We start from the raw sequence: 19,847 nt of genomic DNA on the forward strand, positions 1-19,847 counted from the left end.
GTTATTTCAGTTAATTAAAACCTCGTTTAAACCAATAAAACTATCTAAATAGCTCGTACCCTAGTTATATAACCAAATAGGCGTTCATGACGTCCAACAGATTTGCAGGAACCACTTGAGGAATTAAACCCCATGCACATAGGCTAGCACTCTGACTATATGAGGCTGGGTTAAGGGCTCAAATACCTATTTTTCGCTACGTCTGGTGGAAAAAGTGAACCATGTAACTGGCATAGCCAAATTAGAAAGCCTGTGAAAACTTGGCACGCTTCAAGCTACTGATGGAGCCTTCAGGAGTAGTCCGTCTTGGGCACAGATGCCTTATTCCTAATCAATTGAAAATCAGGCTTCGAAGTATACCAGTCAATCACCCAGAACCGAACTTTCTTCCAGTCTCGATACTCCTCCAGGCAGATATTTGTGGTGCATTGGCAATTGTGCCACCCTAGGACTAGGCAAGCGCTACCAAGACAAGAACAGAGGATAGATAGTAAATTTGTGTGATTTTGTCAGGATGCTTAATTTAGCTTTAAATGCAAATGAAGTCACTTCATGAATCGTGTTTCAATAGGTACCTTCTGGTCATCTAGCCATAGGTGCTGGCATCAGGATCAGAGACGGTACAGATAATTAAGCTCTGGCAATAAAGGTTTGAGCATGTCATTCCCTTGGACTGGAGCCATTCTGTGGCATCAGCAAAGTACTAGGACCATGAGTTCACCCTCTTACAAACCTCCTAATTAATGCTGATATCAGCAAATCGATGTCATCATGCTTTGCTGCAAGTTCTGGTGTTTCTCAGGGGTCTCACCTAGTTCCATTCTTGTTTTTCATATTTTATTAATGACATTAAAATGGACATGAAAGTTCTTTCTTTTGCATCTCATCATGTCTGCCAGTCCTTGCGAGATGCCCTAATGACGTATTTGACTGGTGCCACTCCAATGGCTGGGAATCCCCCAAAATCAAATTGATTAGGTAAGTCCAGCAGGAAATTAAATACAGTTGTAGCTGACTACTTTTCTTGGTGGTAACCGGCTGGAGAGATGCAATACCATCCAGGATCTTGGCGTTTTTATCGATTCCTCATTTGAGTTTGGGCGCCTTGATATCTGCTCCAGGGCCTCTTGTATGCTCGGATTGGTCTCCCACTCTGCTAGACATGGCTTGGGTGTCCACGCCTGTATACTATCTCTGTATAATAAGTCTCTCGTTCTGCAGCTACTCAAGTACGCTTCTTTGGTTTGGTCACCATACCATCTCGGCCATATTCACCATCTCCAGTCAGTGCAAAGATGTTTTATCTGGTTTCTGGGATGTCTGGCTGGACTTAACTCTCATGACGCCCCAGTCGACAAGCTAACTGCTACCCAGGCCCTTCAGAGTCTCGAATGCAGGTGGCGAGTGGCTGATGGCGCCCCTCTATTCAAACTGCTTTCGTAAGCAAATCAACTACTCCTTCTTACTGGAAAAGAATTAACTTCTGTGTCCCTATCAGAATCACCGAAAATCACCACGTCTTGGAGCTTACCATGGGACAAACTACTCAAGATCTAGTTCCATTCCCCGAGTTATGCGCTTCGGGAACGAGATCGGCACCTCAGTCGACCTCTTCACTGCCACCTTGGGCGCAAATTCGGCGTACTGCGGCTGATGCAAACCTTGGGATTTATAAGTATATGGCTGTTATAAATTTGTTTGATGTATTGTAGTAGATTATTCATATTGTTAATATTTGTTGTATATTTTTTTATTGTTTGCTCCTATATTTAATTTGTTGTTGATTCTTGATTTCTTTTTAATAGTTTATCTCTGTTAATTGTTAGTTTCTCAAATTTCACACACCTGAAATGGTGATGCCAATGGTGAATGAAGTAAAATAATAATAAAATTTAATCCCAAGGGACACAGATCAGTTTTGAGTAGTCTAAAACATGTTTCAATTGTGTAGAGAACTCTACAAAAGTTTTCATCGGCCACGTACTTCTTTTCCCCCTTGAAAAAACAAGCAAATAAAAGGGTACAGGCAGACTATCACACAGAAATCAAAATTGACTCTACTCATTTCGGTTTCTCTGTATGATGTAAAAGATAATATATGAATGGAAGAATGATTTATTATTAAAAAAAAAATGTATATGCAACAAATGTTTACAAACTAATTACACTATTAGTTTGTTAAAACTTATAGCTTCCGGACCTATGTACGGAAGCTATAAGTTTTAACAAACTTAAAGTAGGTATAGTAATAATACAATAATATACAGAGGAAAAAAATGTGAACATAAATGTTGAATGATACCTATACTAACAATACCTCCGCCGCAGCAAACCTACAGACTAAGCAAATTTCCATTTGCCTGATTGATTTTCAATTAAATGTATTTAAATAATTTTAGTTTTAAAGAGTACTTATATTTGCTGCTACAGGGAGGGTGATAAAGTGTGTTTTTTTCAACAACTAGATTTGTATAAAATAAATAAACTTGCCAACTTTGGTCAAATTATATCCATAAACAAACTACTTCAGTTCACTTATTAGATTCACTTATGGAGATAAGAATAACATGGAAAATTAAAATTTAAAATTTTTGAATTTTCTCCATGACTAATAACTGTGCAAAAACACTTCAATATACAGGGTTAGTAAAAAGTGTGGAGACCCCCTGTTATTTTTTTAACGGCCCATACTAGAAAAACTAAACTCGGCACACCATTATGGCATGTTATGAAGTACTTTTTGGGCATAACCGCCACTTGGTGTTCATCCCCAAAATGGGGAATTTTAGGAGAAACTAAAAAATCTCAAATACAAAGACCCATCGAGTGACCCCTCATTTTGAAGGTCCTCGTAACAGAAAACCAACAACGCAAACTAGAGGTCTCTATCTCAGTTCAGTACAAAATGGCAGCCAATTGAAATTCTCATAAGTTCCCAAACCCGAAATGGGGGATTTTGGGGAAAACTCAAAAATTTTAAATGATAAGCCCCATCAAGTGACCTCTCATTTTGAAGGTCATAATAAAAGAAAACTAACAACGCAAACTATAGGTCTCTATCTTAACACAGTAAAATATGGCAGCCAATTGAATATAAAATTGCAAGTTATTTCCGATTTCTAAAGATTTCAATCAGCTTTCATTTTTTACTGGATTGAGATAGAAACCTCTAGTTTGCGTTGTTAGTTTTCTTTTACCAGGACCTTCAAAATGAGGGGTCACTTGATGGGGCTTATCATTAAAAACTTTTGAGTTTCCCCCAAAATCCCCCATTTTGGGCTTGGTAAGCAAGTGGCTATTAGGCTTAAAAAGTACTTCATAACATGCCAAAAAGGTGTGTAGAGTTTAGTTTTCCTAGTGTGAGCCACTACAAAATTTACTGGGGGTCTCCAGACTTGGAAAGCTGCAAGTTAAATTCAACTTCTGAGAATTTTAATTGGCTGCTATTTTTTACTGGATTGAGATAAAGACCTCTAGTTTGCGTTTTTGGTTTTCTTTAACCAGGACCTTCAAAATGAGGGGTCACTCGATAGGTCTTTGTATTTGAAATTTTTGAGTTTCCCCCAAAATCCCCCATTTTGGGGATGTACACCAAGTGACGGTTATGCCCAAAAAGTACTTCATAACATGCCATTAAGGTGTGCCGAGTTTGGTTTTTCTAGTATGGGCCGTTAAAAAAATAACAGGGGGTCTCCACACTTTTTACTAACCCTGTATAAATTATTTGTTTTTAAGCTCTACAAAATGGATTGGAACCAAATTAATTGCAAAACTTATATTTCAGGGGGTAAATTGAATGTTATGCTAACTTGGCTAACTGCACTCAGAGACAAGATCTGTCAAGAATTTTGGAACCATGCAAGTTGGTCCTTACAAATAGTACAAAACTGAAACCATATGAAATTATATATCAGATACCACTTTGGTCAGAAAACCCAGTAGTAATTTTGTTTCATCTCACTTCAAACACAGGAAATTTTCCTGCTGTTTTAAAACAGCTTCTGCAAATATTGACTTGACAAACATCACTTGAATATGACAGAAACATTCAGAGCAGCTGTGAGTTTATTTGCAAAAATTAAACTCTCTGTCAAGTCAATCTGGCAGCTTCGACAAGTACATGCCGTTACTTCAGCACACCTGCAGACCCTGCAATATCTTGGTGAGACATTGTATATGCCTTCATGAGGCGAGTGAGAGCATATTAAATTGGTTCGTATTTATTTTTAGTTTAAACAGGACTAGTAGAGTACCCGTCCTTTGTACGGTGTTGGCGTATAAGTATAAAATGCTTATTGCGGGGTTATATACTCTTGCTTTGCGTTTGCTATGTGAGAGGACACGGTTTAAGAAAATTTGGTTCTTTTAATTTACAGTATGCTATAGTATAGCACATCTACCATAGCCATAGTTCTACCACTGCCCCTAAAGAATAAAAAAAATTAAATTCTCATTTTTAACAGCTCTTTGTAGCTAATTGGTTCAAATTAATCTTACTAATTATAAATGTGAAAGTTTGTGTGTGTGTTTGTTTGAAGTTCAATCACGCATAAACCACTTGACGGATTAGGCTGAAATTTTGGCATGATGATAGCTCACATTCCCGATAAACATATAGGCATATTCTTATCTCAAAAATCCTTTCAGGCTCCGCCCCAGTGGCTCTGTAGTTCCCCATGTTAACCTTATGAGTATTCATATTGAATAAATGAAATGAATAAATGAATTTATTTCCCATATTACATAACACTTTACAATCATAATAATTGTTGAGAAATGTAAACTGGTCAGTTTTTCAAGTAGTGTGACTAGTTACAAGGGTAATAGCTATTTACATTACAAGTGTAGTAAGAGCGTTTTTACATCACGCAGGTGAATGTTGTGCAACAAGCGGAAGCGAGTTGCATAATTCACCTAAGAGATGTAAACACGCTCTTGCGTAACGTGTAACGTACAAGATTTTACCTGACCCGACAATATACATGTCAAACTTCAAAACAAAGGCCTAATTAACCTAAAAAATTCTGTATTAGTTTTCAAATGTTCCTAATAAAACAATATTCCAATGTCTGATTTTCAAAACACAAATGAAAGTGGATTGCACTTCAAACATATGGTCTCAAATATGTAATGACTCACCGTCCCTCTACTCTTGTTATGAAATGTACTATTTTGTAGGTGAAGTTGGAGTAGGTAAGTTTTCCCTGTACAGTACATTGTTCAATAATTTAGTCTTGTTTAACTTTTCAATACAATAAGCGATTTTATGCATATTTGGAAAACCCAAAGTGAATGTAGAATTTGTTAGCTTTTATTTTCCTTTAGCAAGCTACATGGCAACAGGTTATAACATCAAGAAGTTATCTATCGTGTTATTAAATTTACTGAAAGTACATAAATCGCACAATTTCCTATTGGGTCTGGTATCTATATCTATATATAAATTAATAGGCAAGCATTGTTTTTTTTAAACCTTTTTTCTCAGCTTGTTTGCATCGCACAGAAAATCTACGCATACTGTTGGAAAGATATTTTCCTGTAGACGTGCAGAATCCATTTATAAATTAAATTAGGCTCAAAACTAAGCCTAAAAAATGAATTTAAAATGTGAAAAAATTAGCATGGGCCTTATGGGTTGCCATGCTAGTGACGAAATAACAACCAAATAAACAGAAAATCAAAACAAATGCATGAATTTCCAAACACATGTTTTATTTACAGTTTGGGGTAAAAATAGAGAAGTCTGCATATTACATATTTTTGGTCAAGTTTTCGGCCACTGGACGATCTCTAGTATATTTAATTCCATAAATGCCCTACAAAATATCTCCAGCTAGGAAAAAAGTAGCATGGCTGTTGAGGATTCATTTTAAAGCTTAAGGTCCAAGGACGGTGGGAAAAATATCAAAAGTGTCAAAAATTAGCCCTGCTCTGTCCCACAGGCCGTCAAAGATCCAGTCATTTTCTAATGGAAGTACATCTACAGTGTTTCTTTAAGCTGTTTAAATATACCAGCTGATATAAACATTGTGTATTTGTTTATTGATTTAGTGTTCTGTTTTTAGGTTAGAATGGTAATGCAGTGTTGAAATCTATCATGTTAGGGGTAGACCGCGACTACGAAGGAGAGTATTTAGAAATGGTGCACAGCATAGGGAAAAGGTTAAGGATAGGGCGGAAAAATAATAATAGGGTGAATTTAACCATTTACTGCCTGTTGTACCAAGCAAAAATGTTCAAATAATTTAACGTAGCATGTGCATAGCAGTATACATAGTTAAGGGAGCATACATACATAACAGTAAAATCTGGAGGTAGATTACGTTTCTTGAACTAGGTATGGTAACTAAAATATGTGTACATCCATGCCCATGAAAACAAATTTGGTGATTTGCTTCGACATATGGGAAACTGAACCCAAAGAGTGTCAAAGTTTTTAGAAATCAATCGATGATTAGTTTTTAACAGTATGTAACAGTATTTTAATATTAAAAAGTATTTACTCACAAACAATTACATGCGTTGCCTTGAGCAGATTTAAAACTCTAGAAGGAATTAAATTATTTATTGAAGATTAACAAAACCCAAGGCAAACAAACAGAAGGTGTTTAATCAAAAGATATATGGTGTACATTGGTATCTTCCTGACACATTGATAAATTAATTCTTAATTTGTTTTACATTTGAGATTTTTAGGGACTTCTGTCCCTACAAGCCACTAGTTGGGTGATAATCTTGCAAGATGATACTTTGATACACACCGAACCAATATTTTTATTCATTAATCTTTTCTAGATTTTTTGTAATATTTTGCAGACAAAATAATCAGGAAATGAAGATACTTATTGTTCAACTGCTTATCACCATGACAATATGTTGTGAGGCGTTCTATCAGCCTTTTAAACACGGTAAAATGAAGAGAATCGAACCCAATACTCTAGAAGAACTGAAAACAGCACTTTGTACCAAGGATAAGGATGGAAAATGTGATGACGAGCCGAGGAAAATAATAATCAAGAAGATATTTGACTTCACAGATTCAGAGGGTTACAAAACCGAACTCGGATGTTTCCACCTTTCTGAACCACTCAAGTGCAAGGTGTACGGACAACTGAAACTGAATATTAACGAGCAGTGTAACGGCCTAGAACCAACAGATGTGACGTACAGTGTAGCAGGGAGAGTGGGACTGGAGGTTGGCTCAAACAAGATCATCGAAGGCAGCAAGAAGGGGGGATTGATGGGGAAAGGACTGATGATGACGAATGTGAAAAATGTTGAGATCAGGAAACTTCGCATTACAGATATAAATCCCCGAGTTATATGGGGGGGAGACGCAATAGACATAAGGAATAGCAAAAATATCTTGATCGATGGATGTTACATCAAGAACATCGGAAGACAAATGATGGTAACTCATTTTGGATCGAGTACAGGAATCCTGGTAAGGAACACGGTGTTTGATGGAAACACACCTTTCTCTCCGTACTGCAATGGCCGACACTACTGGCTATGGCTGTTTCTGGGCGAGGCGGACCAGATAGCCATGCAGAACAATGTGATATTCCACACCAACGGGAGAGGCCCGCATCTACACGCTAGAACAAAGTCCATCTTACATCTGATACAGAACATCTTCTACGATATAAAGAGTCCTGGGCTGGTGCTTGAGCAGGACGACCCAGAAACGAGCATTCTCGCAGAAGGCAACATCTTTTACGACGTGGAATACGTAGTGCGCCAATGTTCCGGTCACATTTTCTTTCCCAAAACTGCAAAAGAAGCTGAGCAATGCAAAGCAGTATTGGGTCGTGAATGTCTAGTGAATAAAGTGGAAGATAGCAAGAACGCAGATCCTACTAATGATTTAGTTGTGCTGGAAGACTTTCGGAAGATTAAAAGCTCAATGGTTTGTCCAATCAAAATGAAACATTCAATAACCAAGCAAATAAAAATTCCTAAGGTTGTTAAGAAGCTGATTGAATAAATAATAATCACATATGTAGCCTATGTAATTAATCTTAACGAAATTTGTTAACATATCAACACTTCAAACAATTGGATACATATATAGCTAAAAGCTTAATCTTAAAAACATAATTTGTTTTGTTTTTATTGTCCTTTCAAAAGCAGCATGAGCATACTATAAAAATAAAGTATTACCAAAATAAACATTTAAAAAAATAATTCAATGGTCAGTGGAAACTTACTGGTACTGTATACAATTTGAAAACCCCCAACTTAAATTGTAAAATACTGGTAGTTGTAGTACTATGATGTTTATTTTTGTATATATATATATATATAATATAGTGAAGCTATAAGGTGTACGTAATAACTTGAAATCCAGTTCTATAGATATGGGTTTTATGCAACTGAAAAATCTCTTGCGAAACACAATTTTACCCAATATAAAAGAATGTTTAACATTAAAAAATACCTTTTAACCTTTAAAGTATACAGGGTGTTTAGAAAAATACTGTTAATTAGGTAAACAAATTTTCTCAGTAAAGCTTTTAATTTCTTACTTATAATAGCCTACTTATAATGTACTGTATAAATATAGAACAACAAATACAAATAACATGATGTCAATAGATTCAAAACCAGTCTTATATGTTAAGCTAAATACTATATTTTGGAAACGTAAAAAATTAATTTTTTTGAGTTGAATTTCATGTAATGTTGATGGTATTAATGAGAAAAATTATATGCTAACTCAGTCTTTGAAAGATTTAAACATTTTCAGATCAAAAGTAAACATTTGCCTCTTGATAAGCATGCTTGTCACCCGATTTCCTGAACTTTTACTTAACTCATCGAATGTGCTTGTTAACATTTCATTGGAATCGTTTAAGAGTTTATAATACATTTTCACTTATCATTTATATTACGTTTATTTGGCTTTTCCTCTGAATTTCCCACTCGGCGTTGCCTTCTTCTTTTTGTTTGTTGATGACTTGTCTTCAACCTGTTCATGAACAAATTTTTATTAGTTGAATGAATGATAATATGAATGGTTAGGTATTTTGAATAATACATACGGTGGTAGGCTATAAAACTTGTGATTATGGAACATTCACAAATAGTGAATTGAAACCATAAATTAAACATACTACTTGCTGGTGGTTTGTTCATTACTTCTCCACACCTAACCTAACTTTGCTCACTTGCAAGAATATCCACAACTTCTGCTTATTATTAAGTTTAGTGATAGTCAAAACCCCAATTTAAAAAATCAAATCATGAATCTCAAAACCTAAAAGCGAAAAATTTTACTTGCCTGGTTAAGGTTAAAATTCAAAATACTAAAATGCTTATCATGGAATCATAACTGAAATAAATTATTGGACTCTTGGCCCTGAAATAATAACATGGCTACTCTTTAAACCTAAAAGAAAACACTATTTTATAAATAAAAAATACTGAAATAAGTTAAACTCCTGACACTGAAATAACATGAACATTTGATCAGTATTTGATCAAATCAAGACTTAGTTTTAAATCTCGTAATTCGCCAATCGAATCTCAAACTTAAAGTTTTCTGACGTTTTGGTGGTTTTAAGTTTTGAGATTCGGATGTTTGGACACACCACTAAATAAGGTTATACAACTAATGTACTAAACAATAAGGTAATCCAGTAATAACATACTGAACAGCTCAATACAAACAGGTTGTGACTAGTTTGTTTAAATGGTTATTTAATATGGAATGGTTCAAACTAAAAAACCACGGATCCGAACAAGAGGGAGTTTGTTGAATGGTTGTTGCAGTAACTTACTTTGCGTTTAACGCCGGTGTTGGGAGTTGCTGGCAGCACTTTGAAGAAGGAGTCCAGTCTACCCTGCGTTGAGTTACTCCTGGAGCTGCGCAGTTTCTTGACTCCATTCCTCACTCGCTCCTCGTTGAACTGTTTGTCTCCGCAGAGGTATTTGACAAGTCCCTCCTCGTCTGGTTCAACCCACTTGAACTGATAAACATAAAATATAGTACGAAATTCCAATATACAGGGTGAATTTTAAATGAGTTCCCCCCCTACTTTTTTCTGCATTTCTTAAGATATCATCTCCGGACCACGTCAGATCATTGTTGAGTAGTAAGTACTTCGTTTTGACTGGGTATACATTTTTGGCCGCCATCTTGGATCCGCTATATTGGATACAAAGTTTTTTTTTTCAAATGTAAAGGTAGGGTTGTGACCCATTATTTCAAACTAGAATTTTACGCTGATTACAATGATGAACTCAATGCCGCAATCCGTTTTTCATTTGCATCTTTGGTTTTTGAAATATTGAAATTTTAAATAAGACTATTTTAATATTTCATCAAGACAGCTTGATAACCAAAAACGGATTGCAGCATTGAGTCCAGTATAAAAAAGTAGTTCAAAATGATGGGTCACAACACCACCTTCATATTTAAATTAATTGATCACATTTCAAAATGGCGGATCCAAGATGGCGGCTGAAAAAACTACATCCGTCATAACCAAGTGAAAATATGTCGGCAATGAATGGTGGTGTATACTTATCTTTATCTAGCACTATTTTGAGATTATGGTCTTAGTTTGTAAATGCACAATGTTAAAATGCGCTAAAAATAAAGTTATAAAAAGTCCTCATAACTTTAGAACGGATCAAGATTTTTAAAAACTAATTGCGGCATTGTAATCAACGTAAAATTCTAGTTTGAAATACTGGGTCACAACCCTACCTTTACATTTGAAAAAAAAACTTTGTATCCAATAGGCTATGGCGGATCCAAGATGGCGGCCAAAAATGTATACCCAGTCAAAATGAAGTACTTACTACTCAACAATGATCTGACGTGGTCCGGAAATGATATCTTAAGAAATGTAGAAAAAAGTAGGGGGGAACTCATTTAAAATTCACCCTGTATTTACATCCTAGCCTTATAAATGAGATAGTTTGAATAGACAATTTGATTATTTTAGGTAGATTTTTGAAGGGTTAAGACTTAAAATGCGGTCCTAATTTGGTCACAATAGAGTAGCAACTTTACTTAAGCATACTGCAAAAATTATGGTACCGGGTACTTCATAATTAATTCTGTTATTTACAATCTTAAAACACACAGTTTTGCTTGATTGTAAAAATATGGTAAACAGAAAAGATATATTGTTCCCATCGATCTCTATAACTACAACCTTAACACATTGTAAAGATTTTAACACCTTGGAACAAATGTTGATAGTTATCTCGGCAGTCATTATCCTGGATAACGTATTTGTACTGTAATAATATGAAGACAATTTCACCACCTCTAACCAGCTATGTTAATATTTTGCACAAACTCCTAAAAGAGAGAAAATCAACAAAAGAATACTTAAAAATGTAAAGTAAAACATAATGGTAAACTCAGAGAAATGTATAGAGAGATCCAAGAATTGAGGGCAAATTACGGAGATGGGTCGGACTTAGCTTTGGAAAAGAGTAACCCTATTAGTCAAAGGATGTTTTAATAAACAATCCAGAAGGCTAAGACCACCATGTTAACCCACATTCAGAAGATAGGAGCATCTAGAAACAAAGTAAAAACCAAAGAAGACTAGGAAAGATGAGTAGAAAAAGTATTTAAAAAGAACATCTATAGGCAAAGTACCATCTGGGGTACTGTGAACCACGGCAGTAAGAACCTACCTCTAAACTTTCACAATCTGCGACTTCTGGATGAACAAACAGCTCGCGAGCCTCCTTGTAAATCCAGTCGCTCGGAACAGTGAACTTGTTCTTATCTAAGTTGTCCAAGATTGTCTCAATATTGCGGTGTTTCTGTATCAACTCCATTGCCCGTTTGGGACCGATTCCTCGGATGCTGTCGCAGTAATCACATCCTAACAGGATACCCAGGTCGATGAACTGTAAAGTAGCAATGTGTAAAGAAAAGACACACAAGAAATAAGATGTCTTTAAATATGCCTACATTATTTTAATGAGAACAGCAGTCGTATTTAATTATAGGTAAAAAAAAAAACAAAGGATTATAGGAACAAATTTTGGCAAACAATATTTGATTTTCAACATTAAGGTAAAATGAAACAGAGTATCTCAATATTAACGTCTTGGGCTGATAACACAGACGTTGCTGGTTCGAAACTAGAGCTGCCTTCACTATCTTATCACTACAATTACCACTAGCTTGGCTATGTGACTCATACCATCACTGTTTTCCGGTACTTCACTGTTTTAACACTGTTGAGGTTCTAAAAAAAATCAAAACAAAAACAAACCGAAATGTTTATGAGCTTTTAACACTGCACATAATTATTACTTGATCGATTTATGCCAAAAGTATAACATAATGTTATTTTTATGTTGAAAACAAAACAAAATAAATTCACATTTAATTATCATTAATTATCATTCATTGAGATGAGGACACCACCTATGTGCATATTTGTATTAATAAAATGCGAAATATTACATACTTTTGTTGATGACTAAGAATGTTTAGTTTTTTTGCTATTTTATAAAATTGTACAGCTCTAACAGGTTATACTGCTCGCCTTCAAATCTGAAGGTCGCTGGTTTAACTCCAAAGCAAGATCATTTCCAGTCCCAATGCCATTGGTCATTGGGATATCAATTTATTGATGATGCTATCTAACAAATAGGCTGGCGTTATGTGGTAACAAGACTATGGATTGGACTGATAACCTTACAAAAATGCCAAAGGTGTAGATATAAATACAAATTAAATGGAAAAGCTCTGTTTATAATCAAAACCAACACTAGAGTCGGGACCACGTAAGTTTGCAGTTGGTGGCAGCCAATCACAAGATAAGGCTAGTGCGACGTTGCTACTTCGCCCGTTGACAACACTAATTAAAATAATTATACTAAGCCATATTTTCAAATCAGCTGGTGTTTGTGTTATTAGATTTGGCAACACCGCACGGTTCTCATTTGTTCATCCAAAACCATATGAGGCTCCTCCCTCAACTGCAAACTTATGTGGGCCCGACTGTAAGTATATTTATCCAATACACCGAGTATTCTCATACCTCATATTAGCACATACAAACGTTTGCAACATAAAAATAACTAACTTAGTAACACTTACTCTACACTTGACCCCTATCCAGGGGACGAAATATCGTGTGTTCAGCGTATCTTCTGGGTGTTCTATGGCCTACCTACACTTCTTCAAGGTAAGCTAGATTCTATCTTTATTCTAAAATTCAAAATCCTTGCCTAGAGCCTTTCCTTGAACAAAACTAACTTAGTAACAAGTTTGTTAATAGCTTTAAACAGTAAAATATCACTAATATTTCCTAATTTGTACCTCAGACTGATTCAGCTCAAGGCCAGCCAGTACTTTGTCCAGGTGGAACTCTTGTATGGGTATCTTGCGAGCAGCGCTGAATGTGATGTGTCGCAGAAGGACGTTGGAGCCGAACGTCAGAGCGTCCATGTCCTCTGTGGCCGTCGCGTAAACCTTGCCAGCCTTCACCAGAGCAGCACACTGGGCTTCCGCTTCACCCGGGGCCTATGTCAAAGAATCAATAAATCAGTAAGGTAAACGCACCAGTAGCTGACAGTATAAGAAACTATACGCACTTAATAATCCGTGGTTTTGAATAAATAGGAACTAAAGAGAAATTACGGATTTTATGTGATTCTAAATTTAGTGTAGTTTTCAAATTTGCCATACAAAAAGGGTTTTTTAGTATATTTTATAACATTTTTAAACTTAATTCGACCTTTGTACGTGTTCCAGTGGCTGACAGTGAAGAAAGTGCTTGTACCAGTAGCTGACTGTCAGTTGTCCCAGTAGCTGACACTGAAACTATAAATGTACTAGCTGCCAAACCTAAGGGTTTTATAATTTATAAGACGAATAAAATCTAACTTAATAATTAAATTATAAAATCATGTAAAACGTTGTTAAGAAAATTTATTTTACATATTTTAAAATAAAAAATATTTACATTAAAATATATATATATATATTTTATATATATTTAAAAAATATACATTTTTTAAGATAATTTGACTTATAAATTAAAAAATTAAAATCATTTTATAAAAATGTGAAATCACATAAATTATAAATAGCATGCAAATTTCGATGGGTAAAACCAATTTAATATTGTGCAAGTAGCAAATATCCCCTGTCAGCTAGTGGAACTTGTATGGCTTTTTTGTACCAAAGCCTGACATTGATATAATTTTAAATCCAAAGCCCCTAACACCCCAATTTTATCATGAAATTGTCAACAAAGGTATAATTGATAAAAATAATGAGCCTAATAATTAATACTATTTAAGAAATTTAGCGAAATGACAAAAAACCAAACTTACTTTCTTAACAATTTCATTAAGGGAATCGACTAAATGTGATGTGTACAGACAGGGTCGCTTTCAAACCACCACCATTCCGCGAGTATGGGCTAAATTTCGCAGATTTTTTTGTAAACAAATCAAGAATAAACATATGTTCTTCTAACAATGCAATCATGTGTAAATATTTTTAAGAGACCACATTATAATGTTAAGAAACTCAAACTGTCAGCTTCTGGAGCACTGTCAGCTACTGGTGCATTTACCTTAACCTGCTTTTACTAAGAGGGAGTTACTAGGACATAAAAGTGTTTTCCACAGCTGTTAGGGTGTGTCAATAGCCTTTGGCTGGTTGACTGAATTGAGGGTTGCTATAAAAACCCAAAATATAGTAGTTGGGGAAGCTATCCCCCAACTTCACCCTAATAAGATTTTTTTAAATTATTTAAAATGTTAAGTAGGCTAATATTTTGGGTCAACAATTACCTGAAACTGTGGGGAATGCTCATTAGTTTGGGATCTCAGAATTTGATGTGAATGTGTTCCATTCCCGATATTCACAAAAGTTTGTACCCCTAGCAATAGTGATCATTCATATAAAATGTGATCATTGTCAAGCAATTTTTGACAAAGATAAAAATTCTGTTCGTCTTTAGGCCTACCATTTTTTTTTCCTTTTGAGTAAATGAATTATGAACAAGTATTAGCTGCTTCTTGAAGAAGGGACTCTAGAGTAACTAATGCCTTGTTTACCCAAAGCCAGTAGGCAGGCAGGTTATTCACTTCAGGTAACTTGAAATACATTACCTGAGGCATGTAACCTTCCTGCCTACTTGCCTGGTGTAAACACAGATCAAAATACAATCAAACACAATGGGGGATAAAAGAGCAACAATTACCTCAAAGTAAGGAATACCCATCAGTTTTAGAAGATCTTTACACTCCTGAACGTGTTGTTTGCCAACCTTGACAAGCCGACGATTGAATTTGTCCATTGCTTCCGTGTCACCTAAAATATACATGTACAATGGTGAACAAGTTTCTTTAATTAACATTTGATTTATTTAGTTGGTTTGGTAACATCTAGTAGGCTGATTCTGTTGACTAGTTCTCACCATTCCCACAGCTATAAGTCTCACATATCAAATTCTGTGAATATAACAGCCAACAACAAAATAACGAATGCAGTATAATTTAACTGTTATTTTACCATATATTTATTTTACCTTTCATGCATAGATTCACATGATAAAAAAGCAATAAGTACTTTTCAATGAAACCATATATGTTAAGATATGCACATAATATTAAAAGCACATGAACTGAGTATAACAAAGGTATTTATAATTCATCATGCATATTTAGCCTAAATTTATTTAAATACAGTTTACCAGGGCTATACATTTTTTATCAGAGTTACAATGGAGCATTCTCTAAAACTAACGTTAAATTAATTCAAGTGTGTTTTTTTTAATTGATAATTTACTGAACTAATAGCGTACCTGTGCTCTCAGCCTGCTCCAGCTGTTTCTTGGCCTCTTCCCTTCGCTCAGCTCGCTTTTCAAGCTCTCCGGACTTAAGGTTAGGAGGTTTACCATCAAACACGTAGATTGGTTTAATTCCATTTTCCATTAATCGTATATTGCTGTAGAACGTTCCCATTAAATGACTGAAAATAAGCAAAAATATGAGAAAAACTAGTTGGACTTGCTATAGCTTTTCATTTTAAATGTACATTGATGCTTGACAATTTAATGGCTTAATTTTCATAAAGGCAAGTCTTTGTAGGGTAGTACACTTAGGGACAGTGCACACGGTGCGACTGCGATGCGACCAGTTGAGGACCAGTCGGCAATCAGTCGTTAAGCAACCGGACTAAGCAACCGGACCTGCCGGTTGCTAGGTGATTTCAGTCACCTGGTTTGAACAACTTTTCGCATATTTGTATTGCGCTTTTCAAGGATCGGGCATATCAACTGCGATAACTCTTTGTAAGTACTTTTTGACATCCTGTTCATAGACTGAAAATTTTGCGTCTGTTTCTTTTAATGCAGCGGCAGCTACAAAGAGCCTACATTTAATATTTGTTTTAACATAAGGATGTACCCAATACCTTCTACGCTCTTGATTGTCTATAAAACACCAGGGCTTCTTAATCACTACCACTCATTTCAAACACCATACACAGTACACAGTATCGTTATAACAAAATTAGAACTCATTTACTGTCTCAACTCAACTACAGTCGCGCCCGTGTGCGGATTTAACCAACGCAACTGCAATCGTAATCGCGTCACAAAAAAGTTGGTTCAACTTTAGTTGGGTTTCAGTCTTCCCGTGTGTCGACCGCCTTATTTAGAGGCTGTGATTTTAAACAGAACCATACTTAATGAATTGAAAACATCATGATTGCACAGAACAGTATTGAATTTTATTGACGTAAAAAATCCAAATTATTCCATAAATGTCTATTTATACAATAATACAACGTTTTTATGGGCCTATTATAAATATGTATACCATGGACTACACGTGGTTTTCAGTTATTCTTAGTACAGAATTTTATTTCTTGCTAGAGACAAATCCGGATTATTCACGGTCCGGATTTTTGACGTACAAATTATCGACATTCTACTGTTTTAACCTTGTGAGCACATTTATTTAAGATCATACAAACTAAGTATATTAACTAAGTTATCAATAGGGTTTCCAAAAGGCTAGCTTAAGCAATACCGGTACCTTGTAGTTTCTCCATCAGAGGATGTCAGCTGATTTCCTTCAGACCTGACAGCTGTCAAAAACTGATAAAGACACATGGAGGCGTCAATGGCGACCTTTCTACCTGAAATCAGGAGAGACCAAAGGATATTTACTAAATTGAAACATGCATGATGATGATGATTGATTGTCATCAAGTAGTTCTTGCTTCCTTTAACCCTCCAAGTGTCCATAGTTTAGGCCTTAATGTCCACCTATTTTTGGCGCATTTGCAAGGTTTTATTAAAACGGATCTGAGAAGCTTAAAACAATGTTAATTCTAATGTTCTATATACCATTTTGTTTGGAAAATCATGGGCTTCAATATTATATATAAAACATAAGGAACATTAAAAAAAAAAAAATTTTAGATAAAAAAAAAATATAATTTTGAAAATTTTCAAAAAAAAAATAAGTTCGCGCTCAATGAAATTGTATAAATTATAGGCCTATAAATATTTGAAAATAGCCACTTTGTTCTAAATTTTATGAGGATTACAAATATATAATAATATAAGGAAGTAGATTTGCAAATAAATAAGTTATGGGCAAAAAACAGATTTCAGTACATAGCGTTTAGCTAAGAATGCATAGCCTAACCATAGCTAGGAATCTAGCTGATAATTTAAATCAATATCACTAGCCTACCTACTTCTTCAGGATCATCAACCAGCACTTCAAAACCACTTAAATCTTCTTATAATGCAACACGTATATCACTACTTTTGATTTTTAACACTAAAACAATGATAAACGTAATAAAACACATCAGTCATCGGTCCGAGTAACCTAGCTGTTTACAAATACACGCACGTCAGCTGTCTGCCACAATTACGATCGGCTCAGAGAACGTACAGCGCTGAGACAGACCTCTGGAGAAAGCTTAGAATATTACGGAAAGAACGATACCTAACTCGATCCAGTTCAATCCGATTCAGTCAGTCATAGAGCCTTCGCCGTAAACGATGTCTGCGTGTCGAAAAATCGACAAGTAACACTACACAAAGTGTGCTGCTTGTCGAATTTTCGTCAAGTAACACTGGGAGGGTTAAGATGTGCTTTACAGTCAAACTAAACTATTATTATTAGAATTTGCTTTCACCTACTAAGCAACCAAGAACTAACCTTGTACAAATATCTGATTCATCAGCATGGTTGGTGTACAATGCCGGTGTGTCCAACACTGTTTTGTATGAAAATGCATTGAATCACATAAAAATGAAACTTTTTTGTTTTGACAAAAAAAAAACATTGTAATTAAATAATTATTATCACAATCATGTGTTACTTTATAAATAAAGTTGGTTAGGAGATTGAACAGTTGGTGTAGGCCTAGAGTCATAAGTTTGATTAGCGACTAAGCAGTCTTAGGCATTTCAATTTTTTGTCCACAGGCTTAGGCTACCTCATAAGTTAATATGTTAATGACTTAAACAATGCTAATGATTAAACCTTTTTGATTTGGTCGTATGGTAACACTGATTTGATTACCTATACGATGTGGATATTAAAGCAGTCATAGCCTAAATTGATACCGTTGTGAATTCTGCTGGGCCTAGCTTTTGGGTTTAACATCTTTCGTAAATGTGATGAAGTTGGTTTAGTTACAGGCTAAGATAAAAAACAGAGTTGTACAAACATTAGTTTGAGAAGGTACTATATCGCATTGCTAAACTAAAGTAAGTTTTAACCGTGTGTCATGAAAAGAGAGGGTGAGATAATAAAGAACAATTTGCTCATTCATATTTACCAGATTGTTTGAAGCGCTTGAAGAACTGGGACTGTGGCGTCGTCATGTAATCCAGCTACTTGGAGGTCACGAATTGTGGATATTTATTGGCATGATCTTTCGATGCAATACTACCTGGTGTGGATTAACGTTGGCACTAGTGAATACTACGTCTATACGAAGTACCTACTATTCTGAATTAGGCTAGACCAATTTGCGTTAGATAGCAAAAAGCGCTGCTATGCACTCAGCATAGCAACGGTGGTGGCACTGCCTACGAACTGACAGACAAAGCTCTCTCAAAGTACTTAACGATTTTTACTATGCGGTTGGCATTCTGGGTTATAGTAGTTTTTTTGTACTTCCGAGTAGCTGGATTACAGGACGACGCCACGGTCCTAGTCCACTATAAACTGTAGGCTAGGTCTCTTAGTTTTCATTGGCTGTATGAGCGATTAACAGTCCTGTTTAAGGAACATGACGGCCTTATAAGTAACAAAACAACAAGATCATCCTACACTCATCTCCATTCATACTTGGATTCAAATACCAACAGTAGCCTACCTTCGTTTGGTCACCATTTCAATTAAAAGTATTAACTTAGAATACACTAGTTCAACGCCATAATGATATGTAATATATTATTGTGTTATGGGATAAGAAAAAGGTTTTTAAAACTTACCAAAATAACTTTTCAAGTCAGTCTCTTTAACTGCATGGGGAGACACATCTGCAATTAGCTTTGCTAGTCCTAAAATACCCATTGTGCAGCAGGAAAGTATGCAAATCTAAAATAATAAATATTTAACTATTTGAATTTATTAATACAGCGAACAGATTTAGGCCTAGTTAACAACAGAAACTTTCCAACAATAATTCCAACTTTCTTTAACTTACTGACTGACCAAGCAAGACCAAGACCACTAGACAGACAAGTTCAAGTTGATGTTTCAACAAGTTACTGTTTTTTTGCCTGCTCTCTGCTCTCGCTATGGTTTTGTGGTTTGGCGGGAACGATAGACATTGTCAAAGACTTTTAATATGAGAAAGTAGTCTA

At 35.4% G+C, this 19,847-nt stretch overlaps 2 protein-coding genes across 4 annotated transcripts; one reads left to right on the top strand and one right to left on the bottom strand.

Annotated features, from left to right (window-relative positions):
• The first annotated feature begins 4,085 nt into the window (after positions 1-4,085).
• LOC128994896 (uncharacterized) lies at positions 4,086-8,128 on the top strand. Of its 3 annotated transcripts, none has more exons than XM_054419723.1 (2): positions 4,086-4,162; positions 6,817-8,128. In XM_054419723.1, exon 2 carries the CDS (start codon positions 6,833-6,835, stop codon positions 7,985-7,987), a length of 1,155 nt encoding a protein of 384 aa, XP_054275698.1. In that variant the 5' UTR covers positions 4,086-4,162; positions 6,817-6,832; the 3' UTR covers positions 7,988-8,128. The 3 variants fall into 3 exon arrangements, with proteins under 3 accessions (XP_054275698.1, XP_054275699.1, XP_054275701.1); XM_054419724.1 differs by having other exon boundaries at positions 4,123-4,212; XM_054419726.1 differs by lacking the exon at positions 4,086-4,162 and adding an exon at positions 5,143-5,193.
• Positions 8,129-8,499: 371 nt separating this feature from the next.
• Positions 8,500-19,674, bottom strand: LOC128995128 (flap endonuclease 1-like). The gene is made up of 8 exons (XM_054420037.1): positions 19,473-19,674; positions 17,044-17,146; positions 15,807-15,973; positions 15,204-15,313; positions 13,307-13,510; positions 11,662-11,880; positions 9,783-9,971; positions 8,500-8,971 (listed from the first exon to the last, which is right to left on the bottom strand). The coding sequence occupies exons 1-8, from the start codon at positions 19,552-19,554 to the stop codon at positions 8,897-8,899; spliced, it is 1,149 nt and encodes a 382-aa protein (XP_054276012.1). The 5' UTR covers positions 19,555-19,674; the 3' UTR covers positions 8,500-8,896.
• Positions 19,675-19,847: the final 173 nt, after the last annotated feature.

Source organism: Macrosteles quadrilineatus, unplaced genomic scaffold (assembly GCF_028750875.1).
Source record: "Macrosteles quadrilineatus isolate MER2022 unplaced genomic scaffold, UCM_ALF_1.0 Scaffold_5__1_contigs__length_97177068, whole genome shotgun sequence".
Lineage (NCBI taxonomy): Eukaryota > Metazoa > Arthropoda > Insecta > Hemiptera > Cicadellidae > Macrosteles > Macrosteles quadrilineatus.

What these genes read in the sequence shown, in the direction of transcription:
- LOC128994896 (XM_054419723.1), top strand. Translation starts at nt 6,833, where the DNA reads ATGAAGATACTTATTGTTCAACTGCTTATCACCATGACAATATGTTGT.
- LOC128995128 (XM_054420037.1), bottom strand. Translation starts at nt 19,554, where the DNA reads ATGGGTATTTTAGGACTAGCAAAGCTAATTGCAGATGTGTCTCCCCAT. An exon ending in TGACTTGAAAAGTTATTTTG is followed by an intron (nt 17,147 to 19,472) that starts GTAAGTTTTAAA and finishes TCCTGATTTCAG; the next exon opens with GTAGAAAGGTCGCCATTGAC. An exon ending in CAGATTGTGAAAGTTTAGAG is followed by an intron (nt 9,972 to 11,661) that starts GTAGGTTCTTAC and finishes TATGTTTATCAG; the next exon opens with TTCAAGTGGGTTGAACCAGA.